This window comes from Sciurus carolinensis, chromosome 17 (assembly GCF_902686445.1).
Source record: "Sciurus carolinensis chromosome 17, mSciCar1.2, whole genome shotgun sequence".
NCBI classification, from domain to species: domain Eukaryota; kingdom Metazoa; phylum Chordata; class Mammalia; order Rodentia; family Sciuridae; genus Sciurus; species Sciurus carolinensis.
In genome coordinates, this window is record NC_062229.1 from 47,059,101 (window position 1) to 47,075,797 (window position 16,697).

General features: G+C 37.3%; 1 protein-coding gene across 1 annotated transcript in view; it reads right to left on the reverse strand.

Moving 5' to 3' along the window:
* Positions 1–3,604: 3,604 nt before the first annotated feature.
* Kat2b (lysine acetyltransferase 2B) overlaps positions 3,605–16,697 on the reverse strand; it is a 101,377-nt gene continuing 88,284 nt past the window's right edge. The window contains 6 exon segments of the mRNA XM_047531218.1: positions 3,605–5,672; positions 9,843–9,927; positions 10,024–10,087; positions 10,323–10,359; positions 11,943–12,057; positions 15,824–15,967. Coding sequence (XP_047387174.1) covers positions 5,479–5,672; positions 9,843–9,927; positions 10,024–10,087; positions 10,323–10,359; positions 11,943–12,057; positions 15,824–15,967 — 639 coding nt within the window. The 3' untranslated portion in view covers positions 3,605–5,478.

Genomic DNA, 16,697 nt, shown 5'->3' on the forward strand with positions numbered 1-16,697 from the left:
TCCAGTAATGAATTTTAGTCTTAAAAGCTGGCATTTAATTGTCCTAGCTAGAGTGTTGAAAAGTAACTACTGTGCAAGAAGTTACATGTGATAATTTTTTTTAAAAAAAGAGGTATCTAAAATTTAATCCAACTTCATATTTATAGGAAAGATGGAGAAATGGGGATTGTTAGATGGGTTCACAGACAGCTGCACGATCACTCAGGAGATTTTGATCTTTGGCATCTTGGAAATTGGAATCTTTAGCGTCACCTAGGAAAATTCCAGCCTTGGCCCCTCACTGTTAAGTTTTTTGTCAACAACATGAATAACAGCTGAGAGTGCAGCTTAATGATAAAGCATTTACCTTGCATGCATGAGACCCTACATTAATAATAACATGGATTTAAGATGACATTTAAAACTTTTTTGACATTTAAAACTTTAAATAAACATAGTTTATAAAACCTAGAAGGAATAGACAATAGTAAATACTGAAATTGCCATCACGAAAGCTTCACAGGTCAATACAAGTAAGTATACAAGGAATTCCTTATTTTAAAAAAAAAAATCCATGTCTACTTTGCAACCTGATAATTTCACTCTTTGGTATTTACACAAAAGCATGTTTACAAAAAGTCCTCTATGAAAATGATTGCAACAGCCTTATTTTAAGAGCTGGAAACTACCCAAATGTCCACTGAAGTTGAATGGAAAAGTAAATTGCATAGGAATGAAGCAATGATAACATGCCATCACGTGGATGAACCACACCCAAGAATACAAATAGTATGATTCCATTTACATGAAATCAAAGAACAGAACTACTCAAGGTGATAGAAGTGGTTGCTTGGAACGGGAAAATTCACGGGTAAGAGGCATGAGGGAATTTTTCTTGGGTAATGGAAATAATCTTTTTTAGAGTAGTTGAGTAGTTGATATACTCTACAACTGTCAACAGTCATCTAAACACCTAATATCTGTGCATTTTGTTGCATATTAATTATGCCTATTTTAAAAATTAAAAAGGAATGTTGATTTTAAACTTAGAAAGGAGGTTGACTTGTGCCTAGAGTTTACAAATGCACAAGTGTGCTATGTTGTATTAGGGGTAGGAGCAGTGCTGGCACACTTAATAATACTGAAAAAAAAGATGGGAATACAACTTGGTCACAAACAGTATGAACTGCACCATCTTTAAAACAACTAAATTCAACCCAACTCAACAGTTTTAACACTTTGCCTATTCCATTGTTGGGTGGTCGGTCCTATTGCACAAAAAGGCAAATTCCCTATTCTTAGATGTATTTAAGCTGAAAGTAGATGTCCATGTGTCAAATACAGAAGATGGGAGATTGACATCAAAACTTAAACTGGGTTCACCCATGAACTTCAGGAGAGTCGAACAACCACAAGAACTGATATACAAGAATGTGAATGGATGTGAACATGTTCATTAATTTGTAAAGGTCCTTAAACCTCCAAATCTTCCAAGATTTCTTTTAAAGAACTTGCAACCCTAGATAAGCTAAAACTGGTAAGCCTCAGTTCAACTCATAAAATTTTATAAATATGCACATAAATTACTTGTTGTTTCTCACCTTTTCCAGTTCACTCTGCCAAGGTAGCAAGGAGGAACTAAAACCTTAACTTTTGTTTGCTTTGTTGAAATTCTACTGTTTTAATATACCCAAACAAAATGGCCAGCTTTGTCCTTGTTAGTTTCCTTTTCCCACAATGCTGTCAAAGAAACCAAGGCACAAATATATATAAATTACGTTGAAGAAACCTTTTCATGATGCTTATGGTAGTTGTTGTCTCATCTCCTTTGAGCATCTGCTATGTACTTTACTGAAGCTCTTCCTCCAAAGTATACCAGGGAAGTTTCTTCTTGCCATTTTTTTTTCACCCTCTTAAAGTCTATTTTCATTGTTCACCTAACTGGAACAGTAGTAACACTGTATTTGCCCTACTGATCTTCATCACAACTTACAGCACCGTTGCATCCAAAGGAGAAAGTAAATACTAAGGACAACCTTAAAGACCAAGCCCGATTTCAGTCCCTGCCACAACCCTCCCTGCCCACCTTCCCCACCCTCTACACACACACTCACACACACACACACACACACACCTTTTCTGTTTGAAAAAATCAAATAGAAATCAAACTGTTTCAAAATGAAAAAAAGTCATAATACTATCTCTTAAGAATTTGCATTATTATGACCTTTGATATTCCTGAGTGAAATGATCTCTTCAGCATTTTTACTTTGTTAAAAAGGGTAGCTAAGGACTAATAGCTCAGAACAATATGGAAAAGGTCAAGGACTGTCACCAGTAACCTTGTGCAACACTTAGAATTTCTTAGTCACTGAAGGCCAGGTGGTGCCCTCATTGTCATCCCAGAGACTCAGGAGGATGAGGCAAAAGGATCAAAAAGTTCAAGGCCAGCCTCAGCAACTTAGTGAGACTCTGTCTCTTATTAGAGTTTTAGATTTTACAGAAGATGTAATTTCCAGAAGTTTCATTTGCATGTAGGACATCCATCTTCTGGTTTCCTGCTGCCCCATCATTCATTCCTTACCTGAGACTCACCCTAATTATGTATTAAGCAATAACACAACTTATCAAAGTTCTGAACATAGATTGTAAGTCCTGCTCTGACCTGTGCTGCTTTGCAGGTAGCCTGCCTTCAGAGAGCACAATTGCTCTTGCCCATACACTGATCCTAATAGTTAAAGCCCTACCCATGAAGGCAGACGCTGCAGTGGTACAAAACTGAAGATGATAGAGAAGTCAATCACATTCTAGGATTTTCCTGTTGCAAAAATCATTTTCCTCAGACAAGGAGTAAGATTTTCCAGTAATCTTTTTTTTAGTAATAAAGGTGATATTTTGGCCAGTATATGATTTTTTTTTTTAACTTTCAATAGGGAAGAGGGGGTCTTGTTTTTTATTGGGTCCTCTCAAACCCTAGAAGGATATATTATTTCCTATAGATAGTATTTTTTTGTTAACATTAGAAGCTCATTTTGGAGATGTTTAAAAATCTGTTGTACTTTTATCTCTCCTCATTCCTCTATTTCACAGATGGAAAGTAAAGTAATAAATAAAAACATCCCTTTTTTGGGATCGGAGAGAGGGTTACTGAGAACCGAACCCAGTGGCGCTCTCCCACTGAGCTATATCCCCAGCGTTCTTTTATTATTTTGAGGCAGGGTCTTACTAAATTGCTTAGGCTGACCTTGGATCTTGACCTTGAACTTGCCACGCTCCTACCTCGGGCTTGGGATTACAGCTGTGCACCATGTACCTGGCTAAAAACATTTTTTAATTTATAAGGCAATAAGACTCTTCTGTGGATGGATCTCTTGCTGCTGTTTTTCAGTTAGTGACAAGTTTGCAAGATGTACTGGATGACACAAAAGACAGGGTCTCTCCTCTTGAAAATGCCTCACCAATGGAATACGGGTTTTTAGTGAAATGTCCCACAAGTGCAGCAATTCCAAACACCTTCAGCAAAAGCTGAAGAGTTAAGGATTGAAGATACCGTCAATGGTCATACAAGATCACACATCTCTCTTATTAACCTCAGGCTGCTAGAAGAAGAAAACACACCACCAGATTGGGAGCTTTTTAAAATATAATTTAAAACTATTTTGTACCAGTACAATATATTAATTTTACAAATGTAAAATTTTATCAGCTGTTAAAGCATTTTGCAAAAACCACACATTCTACTTCAGCTTTATTGCACAATATCTATAAGAAAATATTAATTTTTAAATTAGAAAACATAAAAATGCTTTCAATATAGAAGAGACAATCTGATTTTAAAGACAATACTCTATAAGAATGTCTACCCAGAAAATAACAAACTTTCACAGGATACCAAGCTGGACAGATGCTTCGGCAAATCCGGTACAAAGCTCTGCTTAAAACCAGTCCAAGATACTTAATCCAAACTCTATCGTCATTCTTCATTAAAAATCTAGACACCACTCAAGGTGGTTTCTTATACTTAAAAAAAGTTGAGGAATTTTTCAAATGTGAGCATTCTGAACATCTCTTACACTTCCAAAACAATACTTCCAACTTAATAGCCATTTGCAGGATTTTTTTTCCTTCATGCAGATTATTTCTGACTGTTTTTAATGACTACTGATGACCCATTTTAATTTATGCTGATAGAAAACATAAGTTAAATACATTTTTAAAACCTCGTCCTTTACAAAATCAGTTTATAAATTTGCATCATAAAAATTAGTGTCGAAACCATCCAGATGGCCTTCATTTATATGGTTGTATATTAGTTGGTTTTCCCAGAGTTGGGGTGGCAGATGTCCCACTTTTCTATGTAGTGTAATCAGTAAATAAAACCAAGCACTAAGCTGGAATCCCAAGACAGGTTAGTTAGTAAGACTGTGTGATGGATTTTAGTGGGATAGAACCCTGGACCTATACAGCAATGTGGCTGTTAAAATACTGACAGCAAACTTTGGTGTGAACTTAATTCACCTCAAAAAATAAACATAATCTGGAGATCCAAAAGGAAAATGATTCACATATTCATTATTTGATGGGACTGTGTATGTCACAAATGAGGAAAAAATTCTCATTTATTGGAGTAAGGACTCACCAAACAGATAGATGTATCAACTACACATCTTTTCCTATTAAAGCACATTGATTTGATCTCAAGTGTTTTTCAAGTGTATGCTTTTGTGGCCTAGGAAATTACCTTTTGGAACTTATGGCCTGCATAAGCTAAGTCAAACATGATGTTACATTTTTATGTAGAGAAAAAAATTATTAAAATAGTGGTTATGCACTCACAAATTTCTTGTAGGTACACAATTATCAAAACCCCAGATGCTTATAAAAAGTTTGATTATTTAGAATTTGTTCCTTAGGAATCAAAGCAGTTTGCTTTTGTGAAACTGCATTTTTCAGAACTGCTCAAAGCACCTCATCTAGATGAGTGTTTTAAAAATATATATATAAAAAGTCTACGACGAGACTTCAAACATCACATATTTCACCTTTTACGGGCTCTTTATCATGTATCCCTTCCTTAAAGTCCTTCAGAATAAAATAAAAATAAACTCTCACATTCCATTAGAAAAAAATGGAAACATTCACGGTCTGAAAATTTTCTAGATTCCCCCAAATCTTGGTACTATGTGCAATTTCCTCACATACAGGTTTGAGGAAACCCCTGATCATCTATCATGGAATAGTTGGCTAATGGACATGCCATAGAAAATTTACATAATAGTAGTAAACAGATTAAAATCTATTCCACAAAATAAAAATGTTCTATGACTTCAATTTAAATACATATCTGAAAGCTAAAAGGAGGTTTTCTTGTTTTTCAAAAGTGCTAATTATTACATTTACAAGTTTCTTCAACACATCATCCAATTCTTTTAAAAAACTAAACCACCTTGCTTTAGGCACACTGCTCAATGAGTTTCTAAGAAGCAGAGGGAAAAGAAATCACTTGTCAATTAATCCAGCTTCCTTAATTTTACTGAAGAAGAATTTCTCCAGGATATTGGCACATTTGTAGTATTCACTCTCAGGGGGGTTGTACTCTTTGCAATTGGTAAAGACTCGCTGTAAGTCTGCCATGAATAATTTCTTAGACACGTAGTACCTATTCTTGAGGCGTTCACTCATGGTTTTCAGATCTGCACAAGAAAAAAAAATATTAGCAATCTTTGACTCCTTTTAAACACCACCTGATAAAAGTGACACTGGGAAGGAAATCTTGTTGGTTCAATTACATTTTTATCATCCCAACACCTTTGTTTAAGAGAAATTCTTATGATTAAGGAAAATAATTCTTAAATCTTATGTTCATTTTTTTTTAAATGTGAAATCACAGCCATTTTAACATTAAAGGAACCATTATCTGGTCCAATCCCCTACTGAGCACAAGGAAGCTAAGTAGATTAGCAACGATAAGTTTGATGAACTGAATACTGTTAGCTATTCATTCAGAATTAAACAGAAGAGGCTCTGTATACATGGCAGAGAGCAGGTGGAGCATTTGTACTGAATCATTTAATTACGTGAAACAATCAGACTGAGTTTGTTTCACTAAATTCACAGTTGTTTTGGTATCCCATACAGTAGAAAAACTAATCATAAATATATCTGCAAATACACCAGTGATAGGCACATAAAATAGTAAAAAATGAATTTTGTTTCGTGTGTCGTGAATGAAATAAAAATGACAAGCTTTACTTCGTAATCTATGTTTCTAAAGCAAGTAAGCCTTGCAAGACTTGTAAAAATGTTTTCCCAATATATCTACTTGCTTTAAATTGTATTCATCTATAAATGTAAACAGGATATAATCTGAACTTGCAAGATTACAATGCAGTTTCCTCAATCCTCGCTCTTGGGACCAATTTAAAGAACTCCATGCAAATTAGAAGATGCTAACATTTGTCTATTTATGGGCCCCTGGTTGTCTTAAAGTCTGGTTCTATCACTAAAAGTTATGATTATAGTAACTATACATGAAAAAATAAGACAAAATGGTTTTTAAAAAAAATTTCTGACTACCAAAACCCCCAAGGTCCCACTATAATTATCACATTTTCCAGAGGGAAAGAAATTTATAATCAAATCCATTGGCATTATCATTTAATAAGGTGAGTTAATTGATGTACTACATTCCAAAATGGAAAAAAAAAAATGATTGGCATTAAAATCCTAATTCTGCCACAAAACACCAAAGGAAAAAAAAGAAAATATCTGGTTCTGTTTATCTCTTGTGATTAAAGCCTATCTTGGAGTGTATGTCATCACTCTGTAAGTTCAACTTTCAGTTTTCCTTTCTTGAACTGAAATAGTTTGGAGAAAGAGAAAAATCTGAAAGTGATAAGATAAACAAAGACTTCACAAATCCTCCACTAAATATCTCACCTAAGTGTGACTGAACAGATCAAGATGTTCCTTCACTTAAGGAAAAACAACTAAATGGTGCCTCTTTAAATAAAATTAGGTGTTTACATCCCTACCACCTCACTACCTGCCACTTAAACTGATGCTGCCCAATATAATATTTTAGAAGGAAAAATCATCTAGCAAAAAAGAAAGAAAACAAAAGTATACACTCTGGGGGTGGATGAAATTTGACACAAAGAAGCTGGTTCAAAAGCTTTCCAAACTTTTTTTTTATTGAAGGGGAGCGGGTAAGAAGAAATGGCAGAGCATAAAAGGTAAAAGAAACAAAGCTAGAATTTTAGAGGCTGGACCTTCCTGAATAATTATGGTAGATTTTGAATACTTCCTTTCTATATTTCCCTTCTATTCTAAGACAGCACTTTCTATCTCTAGCTTTCTTAAATTCTCTCAAATGACTAAATAGCATGGATTAAAAAAGAAGGTCACTAAATATAGGTGGTACCAAATATGGTTACACCAATAAATTTTTCTATTTTCATTTCCCTTCCTACCCAACCTGGTAATTGTAGGTAAACAGGAAAACCCCACCTACAGATCCACGGGTAGGAAGAACTCATGCTCAAGTCAGAATGTTGACACTGTTCAGTGTGCAACTTACCACGTGACAGGGGAGACTCCATCACAGGAGATAAAGGAGTTTTTAAAACAGGAGGGGAAAAAGAAGAAATGTTTTTAGAAAAATTCATGAAGGCCAGGTGCAGTGACCATACACCTGTAATCCCAGCAACTCGGGAGGTTGAGACAGGAGGATCACAATTTTGAGACCAGCCCCAGAAAAGTTAACAAGAACCTCAGCAACTTAGAAAGATCCCATCTCAAAATTTAAAAAAATAAATAAATAAATGAAAAGGACTAGGCATGTAGCTCAGGGGACAAAGAACCTCTGGGTTCAATCCCCAGTACCAACAAAACAAAATAAGAAAAACCCAAGAAGGAAATAATGGGGTAATGTAAAATTATTCATTCATCAGTCTTATCTTCAAATACATGACCATCTTAGGGGCAGGACTACACATTTTGTTCAGCATCTAAAGGCATCTCAAGAAAAAAAAAGTATTACTGCTCCACTAAAGAGCACCATTTACTATTTGAATGAAATCTGCCTGGTCCACATCACATCCATTACTGGCATTGCTCTACAGGATCAATTTTCTCTTCATGAGCACTCAGCTGTGCAAATAGGTGGCTCCAATTAGAGAAGCTCACACCTTTCTCAGAATAGAAGCAAGAAACTTCCACCCAACAGGCTATAAGTTATGATAGATGGGAACTGCTAGACCTTCACACTGCATGTGGACGGGCGGAGAGGGAACTACTCCCCATACTCACACTCCCATGAGGGTTCAAAACCAGTTGAGGTGGGGCTAGAAGTATATCTCAGATGCAGCAAAAAAGAAATTGAAAAGTCCCAGAGGATAAGGATGCAAAAAACAGTCAACTTAGGGTTGGAAATGGAAACTAAAGAATTCTAACACACTTTTCACATGGAGGAAAGTATTGCTTCCCAAATCACCCTGCCATTTAGGGTTCTAGACTAAGCCAACCCTCCCTCTGGTTTTCTTATACTAAAATATATAGTTGCAAGGCAGAGATGAGGGACAGAAAAACACATAGATGTATAATAACTGTAAGTTACTGAAATCATTATAACTACAAATTACATTCATGTAAAAACTAATGCCAGGGCTGGGTTTGTGGCTCAGTGGAAGATCACTTGCCTAGCATGTGTAAGGCATTGAGTTCAATCTTTAGCACCACATATATATAAATAAAATAAAGGTCTATCCACGACTAAAAAAAAATGTTTTAAAAAAAAAGTAACGCCATAGGAAACACCTGCAAATAACTCTCAGTCATGGAGGATCTAGTGGGTCCCTTTTCCTTCTTTCTTTCATATTTTGACACTTGGAATAGAGTACACAAAGAAAAGGAACTGCCTCTCACTTTAACTTGCTGTCATCTGCACAATGCCAAAATGATTTAAAATTGGAAGTTCTCAGCTGGGCATGGTGGTTCATGCCTGTAAACCCAGCTACTCCAGAGAGTAAAGCAGGAGGATCTCAAGTTGGAGGGTAGCTTCGGCAACTTAGCAAGACACTGTCTAAAAATAAAAAATTAAAATGGGTTGAGGATGTAGCTCAGAGATAAAGCACCCCTGGGTTTTATCCCCAGTACTGACAAGAAAGAAAAATTGGGGGGTTCTCAATTGATTCAATTTATCATTCCTTTTACCATACTAGAAAGCACAACACCAAATTCTACAATTCTTGTTTCTCAGGGGTCTTCTTTTTTTTTTTTTTTGCTTTCGGATGAAGCCGAAGCTTAAAATAAACAGTGCATTTTGACATCAATAGTAACCATAAACATCACGGACAATCAAGAACTTCGTTATCTAGAGATTCGTGTTCTGAAAGTACAGTAGCCAATCAGTTTAATCTACCTTCTTTCAAATTACCTTGAAAAATTCTTATAAGGAATAGCCAATTATGAGAGACTCAAAGCATATCAAATGGACAAAACATGCTATTTTTCCATTTGCAACCAAACAAGTAGAATATAACAAGGTTATGTCTAAGCAGCCAGCTTCCATGTCTAGTACTACCGGGAGTTCAGTTCCCCACCTTCATGGTCTGCATCTGGTGTGCTGAGTGTGGGTGGGATCTAAGAGACAGCTGCATACGGTCTCCACCAACAGAACCACTCACTTCTCCCTTGTCCTGCTCTGACGTGACTTCCCCACAACAGGTACATGGAAACCCACCCCGTCATATACTTTCTACTCCACCACAGAGGACTAAAATTCAATCTCAGCCACCACTTGTCCCCCACACCGCCATCCAGAGAATTTTAAATCTATACTTAGAAAATTTTAATGGCATTACCCATGGGGAACCTTATAACTTCATAATATCCCGGAGCTTCTGTTCTCTTCACAGGTTCCATGAAGGGCCAAGCGCTTTGATGGCTCTTGAGTAAAGAAAAAAGTAAGGTATCTAATATGGAAATTCCATGTGGGAAATCATTTCAAAATGCTTGCACAAGGTGAATGAAGAGAACACCCACCTTCACCTGCTGGAGGATGCTCTTGAGCGTGCTGTACAGTTGGTCAGGGTCTTTGGGCTCTTTACTTGAAAGGAAAAGAATGAACAGCGAGGATTAGCTTCTAACCTCTTGCCAGCTGATTATTATTCAGCTCTGTCTTATAGAAACCTAAAATTGGAACCATTCCAGAACATTTCATGAAAAGTGAAGCCCACCAACCATGATACTACTGATTATCATTGGTTTTCCCATTTTCTCTAAATTGCTGGAAGGGGAAAAAAAAATTACTTCCATTAACATCCTCTGCCCATCTTACTTACCTTTTCTCTTTTCCACTTGGTTTCCAGCCTGTCTCTCCTAAATGTCAACAAAATCAAACACTAAATGAGAACTGCTTTTGGTCAAGAGAATAACATACTTCGTGCTTATCAAAAGCATAATAAATTATAACCATGCCTCAACAAAAGTCTATTTGGGGAAACAGAAATTAGCAACATTTATTTACTTTCTTATATAGCTCATAAAATAAAACATTTCCCAGTCTGACATCATCATCCCATGCGTTAGTGTTTTTTAAACAACCTCTCATGGAAGAGCAGGAAAAAACTACCCAGTACTGTATTTTTTGAACTGGAAGTCAAACAATTTGCTAATCACCATGTCAAAAGGTAAAGCTATTATTTTAGATCAGAACAACCCCTGCTCTGGTTTCTATTGTATTTGGCCAGGACCCTCCTTGTAATGTGCGATGGTTTACTGTAGACATCCTAGGGACCCATAGATCTGGATTTGATTTCCTGCTCTCTCCTTAAACATTCACTTACCCTAAATATGTTGCTTAATGTCTTGCCTCTTGAGTTTATCAAGCTATAAATCAGATCTCTAAAAATCAGGAGTCCCTTTTGAGATTAGCTGATATAAAATAGGGAATATGGGCTGGGGTTGTGGCTCAGTGGTAGTGCTCTTGCCTAGCACACATGAGGCCCTGGGTTCAATCCTCAGCACCACATAAAAATAAAATAAAGGTATTATGTCCACCTACAACTAAAAAATAAATTTAAGAAAAGAAAACAGAATTCTTGGAACAAATATGCATTCATGATATAAGTAGCTATTATGCCATTAATAGGGGCAATAACAGGAAGTAGAATTTCTGGGTTTAACAGTAAAAGTAAGATTTTTCTATAGGGTAGAGGTAATGAAGTAAACTAGCCCAAATACATCCTTAATTTTTCAGAAGCATTCTAGTTTGTTTTACTTTATTTATCCCATCTTCAATATATTACATGAACATGGATTTGAACTAAGAATGCCAAATGATATTCAATAGCTTTTAATCTACAAAAAACCAATACAACTCATCTCTAACACACAGACAAGAACCCTTAGGAAAACTAATGTAAAATAAGGGACTTGTAACCAATTATATGATTTCCATGACACATGGAAAATAATCTTAATTAAACTTTGAGGAAACTAATGTAGTCAAGCACAGATCTATACAGGTTTCAATTACCACAGCAATAAGACTTGGTGCAAACAGCAAGATGTCTGAAGGAGATCGGAATTGTCTTGTCTCTAATTCTGACCATCTGACTATGTGCCATTTAATGTTAAATGAAATAATTGTTCCAGGAGTCTGTTTCCTCATGTGTTAAGAGTAGAATTTCCTTCCTTCAATGGTGCACCTGCATAGTGCCTAGCACTGTGCCACAAACGGCAGGTTCTCAACAAATGGTGGATATGAACGGCTCTAGCAAGAGGGCACTCTGGTTTCTTTGAATTAGGAGAGGAGAAAAGACATGAACAGGAAAGCTTTTGCTGCCTTCATGGAGACAGAAGGGCAACAAAGTCTTTTCAAATTACTGCACTGTGAAATTCTTTCAAACAATTCATGGTGTTACCAAAAGATGTTGCTTTTAAAAAAGGTCTATACATACTAATTCCAGGAATGCTTTCTATAGGAATCTGTCGAACTCCATCTTTAAAACATGAAAGTCCAGGGTAGACTTTACGAATCTGGGCCTGTTTTCGTTCTATTAGCTTTTTAATTATCTGTAAAGCATAGGAAGAACATGTGGTTAGTGAAAGACGTCTGTGATAATACAGTTCAAGTCAATCGGCCTAAGGAAACATTTTCCTAACAAAGTATTTTTTATGAAACAAAATGGTAGGAAAGGGTGAATGCTATTAGCAGGTAAGAAATGAAAACATCGTTTTATATCATGGTCCTTTGGTGACATTTACACAACCATCTTTGAATGATTTGTTCCTGCCATCTAGAAAAGCCAATATTGAGAGAACACACCACCCCTAAGGCCTACTTGTCATCTTTAGCATAAGAGCCAATTATTTTGCCTGGCTTCTCTGAGGAGCTCTGTCAGAGTTACAGGAAAGCAGCCCTGGGCATTCACAACCCACTCAAGTGACAGGGCCTCTTACATCCCTCAGCAAGGAACTACTCTTTTTAAACTGAAGGAGATGAACAGGCCTCAAAAAGTCCCCAAAGCCTGGAACAGTTATAGCTTTACTATTATTTAAACTTCTTAAGGTTGAACCCCAACCTATACGGTCTGCTTCCAAAAAACAGCTATAAAATACTGTCTGTAATGCAACACAACCATGACATAAGCCACCATGGCTGATTCCAGAATTCTGAGACATTTTATTCTGTAAAATAATTCTTGACATCCTCAGGTAACTAATTCCAAGGCACTGCAGTCTTCTTTTTAAAAACAAAAACCTCAAAAATCATCACCCTGAACATATCACAAATGAATGTTGGAAAACAGAAAAACAAAACATTAAGAGTCACTAACTGAATTCGCAAAGGAAAACAAAAATTCTAGTTTCTAATTGCTTTATTTCAAACATATGGCCAGTAATTACTTGCAGCATGAATATGTAATCTTAACAGTTAAACAAACAACTTCATAAAATGAATGGGGCTAGTAAAATTATATTCCTGGTAAATCAAGATCAGTACTGTCCAATAAGAAACATAATGTGACCAACCTTTCCTGTGATTTAAAATCTTCTAGAAAGCCATTTTTAAAAAGGCAAAAAGAAAACAAGTTAAAGAATCCAAGAACACTCTCTTAAGTGAACACCTTCAGAAAATACCTGGAGGATTATGGTTCAACTTGAAAAATTCTCTTCTCTTTACTCAAAGAACTCTCAAAAGTAATCATCTACCAAGAGGTTTCCATACACCTCACGTGGCACCTGAAAGATGGTGAACTCTTGAAGAGTGACTGAGGGAACAGGAGGCTTCTCAACCTCCCTCTGTGCCTCCAAGCAAAACTTAGGAGACAAGAGGCATTTCACATGTGTTCCAGTGAAACAAATCCTATCCTATCTCAAATCCTATCTCAGTCCTGCAACCTATGGCTGTCAGTTTCACAACCACACCCAAAGAGAAAACTGGGGAGAGGGTTCCCATCTCTAATATATCACCAAGTCCTAATGCGTCTTCCCACCAAAAAAAAAAAAAAAAAATCATTAATTTTCCCTGTCCTCACTTCGGTTCCTCCAAACCCAGTCTTTTGTAGTTTCGTATGTGGATTAAGATTTAAGAATTACCCACACACAGCTGTCTGCACACACACACAGGCCCAGGCACATGCACACTCCATTCTGCCCATTTACAGACTATTTTTCAAATAGTGCCTTTCTTCACCCACATACCTAATGATCCCTCCCAAATAGATTGCCTATCAATCTACTTATGGGGAACCCTGAGCCTTTGCTCCTACTGACTTAATTACCAAGATGTCTAGTTCAAAATGATTACCCACAAAGCTATCTCACATATGAAAAGAGGTTCCTATGGATCCCAATTTGCCTTTGGGGTCAGCTCTCATGAAGTAGTACTTAACTCTCCACTCTGGTCCACCTGTCAACTCTGCTAGGTTTTTCTCTCCATCTCCACTAATGACTTCAACTTACTCTGCCCTTGTACTTTTAGAAGCAGCAAAGTTCTCAGCATATACAGTTTGTTTGCTACTACCACCATTTTTTCATAGTAAAAGTTTTAGACTTTAGATCATTTCAGATTTTGGATCTTCAGATTAGGAATGCTCAATGGGTAAAGTCAATGTATATATTCCAACATCTGAAAAAGTCCAAAATCTGAAGCACTTCTAAGTCACAAAAATTTTGGATACAGGATGCTCAATCTGTGTATGCATCCAAATGAATTATTTTATGATGATGACTTCAGATCTCTTTTAAAAGAACTAGGTTAACAGCTCCCAACCTCTAACATCCATTCAACGGTATGTGTGAGAAAAGACTAGAGGCAAAGAGGGAGAGAGAAGGAAGCCAAGAAGAGAGGAGAAAAAGAAGGGGGAAGCAGCCTTGGCTTCTAAAAGCTTGAGGGTTTTGTTGGCCATCTAAAATAGCTCTGTGCAGCTGGCTGTCCCTAGGTGGGAAGGGCCAACAGATCATGTACAGTGTGAATGCACAGACGCTGCCAAGGGAATCCTGCTCTCAGCTGACACTGGGGGGTGAACTGGTGCCACAGGGAAGAGAACTGAGGAAAGTGCAGCTGACAGTGCAGCAAGGGCTGGAGTTGGCCTGCAGCCTCTAACGCGAACAAAGTGCTGCAGAATCCAGACCTGCTCATTAGGCCCTAAGAGAACAATGAGGAAAGCCAGCTCCTCAGAGGCAGGCGGGAGAGGAGCCTGCAGCACTTTATTAACTCTTCCAAGAGCCCTTTCTAGAAACCTCTATCAGACTGGCACATCTTCGACCAAGCAGCAAAAAATTAAGTCTTTATTTTCTAATTAAAAAAAAAACGCCTAAGATCAAGTTTGAGCCACCTTAAATAAAATGAGAACATAATGAATAACTACCAGAGTAAGGAACTCTACTAATGTGGGTAATGCCTGACATGTAAGCAAGACTTGGAAGTAAGGATGTTAGTAGAAACCAGAAAATGAAGACGGGTTTAAGATAGATGTCTCTGGTGATTTGTTAGAGAAGAGTATACACAGAATGGATAACAGAAGTATGGAGTGGAATTGATGTGGGATGACACAGTCACAGTCTCTGTTTTCTGAACTCCAACGAACTGAGGGGAGCAAGGACATGAGCTTAACATACAAAGTTCATTCATTTAATAAATGGCCTTTGTGTACTCCCCAATTACACTCCTTTTATGTTGTTGTTGCTGTTTTCATTCTGCCTTGGAGAAATTGAAAATTATTATGTGCTCAAATCAATAGTCCTTCTCTTTACTGCTCCATTTAATTCGTATAAGATGTCATTCCGATATCATATAACAAATCACTAAATACTTAGAAGGATACACCTTCAGAGCATGCAATGTTGAAGGAGCATTTAATACAGGCTAAGATAAATGCCTATGTAAGATGAATAATTAAAATCCAAACAGGGGGATCAAACCAGTGCTGGATAGGTTCAAAGGAGAAACTGGAACAGAAGCAGAAATGGCTTGCTGTATGTGGATGAAGGGAATGAGTGATGGAGGAAGACACCCAGCCAGAGGGCTAGAGTATCAGTAATGGCCTTGAGAGAATTCATCTGGGATGAAAGCAGAGAGTTACGATTCACAAGGACGACAGAGGACAGAACCGACAAGGCTTTGGAAGATGAAATTAATGTATGCCATCGTATTTTACACCAATTGAACCAGCACTGAGTCTCTCAGGAATGTGGCCGAAAAAGGAGACAAAGACCCATGGCAAGCTGAGATTACAGCATACAGTACCCCCATACGCACAGAACCCAAGGAAAGGAACCCACCCCAAAGAAGGCTGGCTGGCTGGTTGGAAGGAATACAGGTCAGCCTACTTACCTCCTTCTGCTTTTTAATAATGACAGAAAATTCTGTGTATGGAATTCGGGGATTTAGTTCACATCCCATCAAAGTGGCACCTTCGTAATCCTTGATATAGCCCACGTATTTGGTTTTAGGTATTTTAATTTCTTTGGAGAAACCCTACAAAGTAAATAAATTCGTTCATATGGACACTGTGCACTAAATATCTGGTAAGTGCTCACTATGTGCCAGGCTCTGTACAAGGAAACAGGACAAGCTCTCTTCAAGGTCCCATTGTCCTACTGTGAAGGGGCTTAGCTTGAAAACCACCCATGAAGTTCAAAAGCATCAGAAACCAAACGGTGCAAACAGGAAGTTAAATAACATGAAAGTTATGGCCCTAATAATAAAACACACATCTAAAATTCTGAAATGAAAATGGGAATTAACTAAAAATTAGGTTTAATTTTGCATTGAATTACAATATAAATACAACTGTAATAAATTACCCCCAAAGTAGTTGGGGGGGGGGGGGCACTAGGATTCTTAAAAAAAATCAGTAAATAATATTGATCTAAATTTGAAAAGGAAAATTTGTCAAAACTACTGCAATTAGCCAGACTTGGTGATGCCCACCTATAATCCCAGCAGTTCTAGGAGCTGAGGCAGGAAGATTGAAAGTTCAAGGCCAGCCCCAGCAACTTTGCAAGGCCCCAAGTAATTTAGTGAGACCCTGTCTCAAATAAAAAAGGGCTGGGGATGTGGCTTGGTGGTAACTGACCCTGGGTTCAATCCCCAGTACCAAAAAACAAACAAAAGACAGCAATTACAACTGGGAGTGTAGCTCAGTGGTAAAGCACCTGTCCAGCATGAGAGAGGTCCTGGGTTCAATCCCCAGCACCATTAAAGG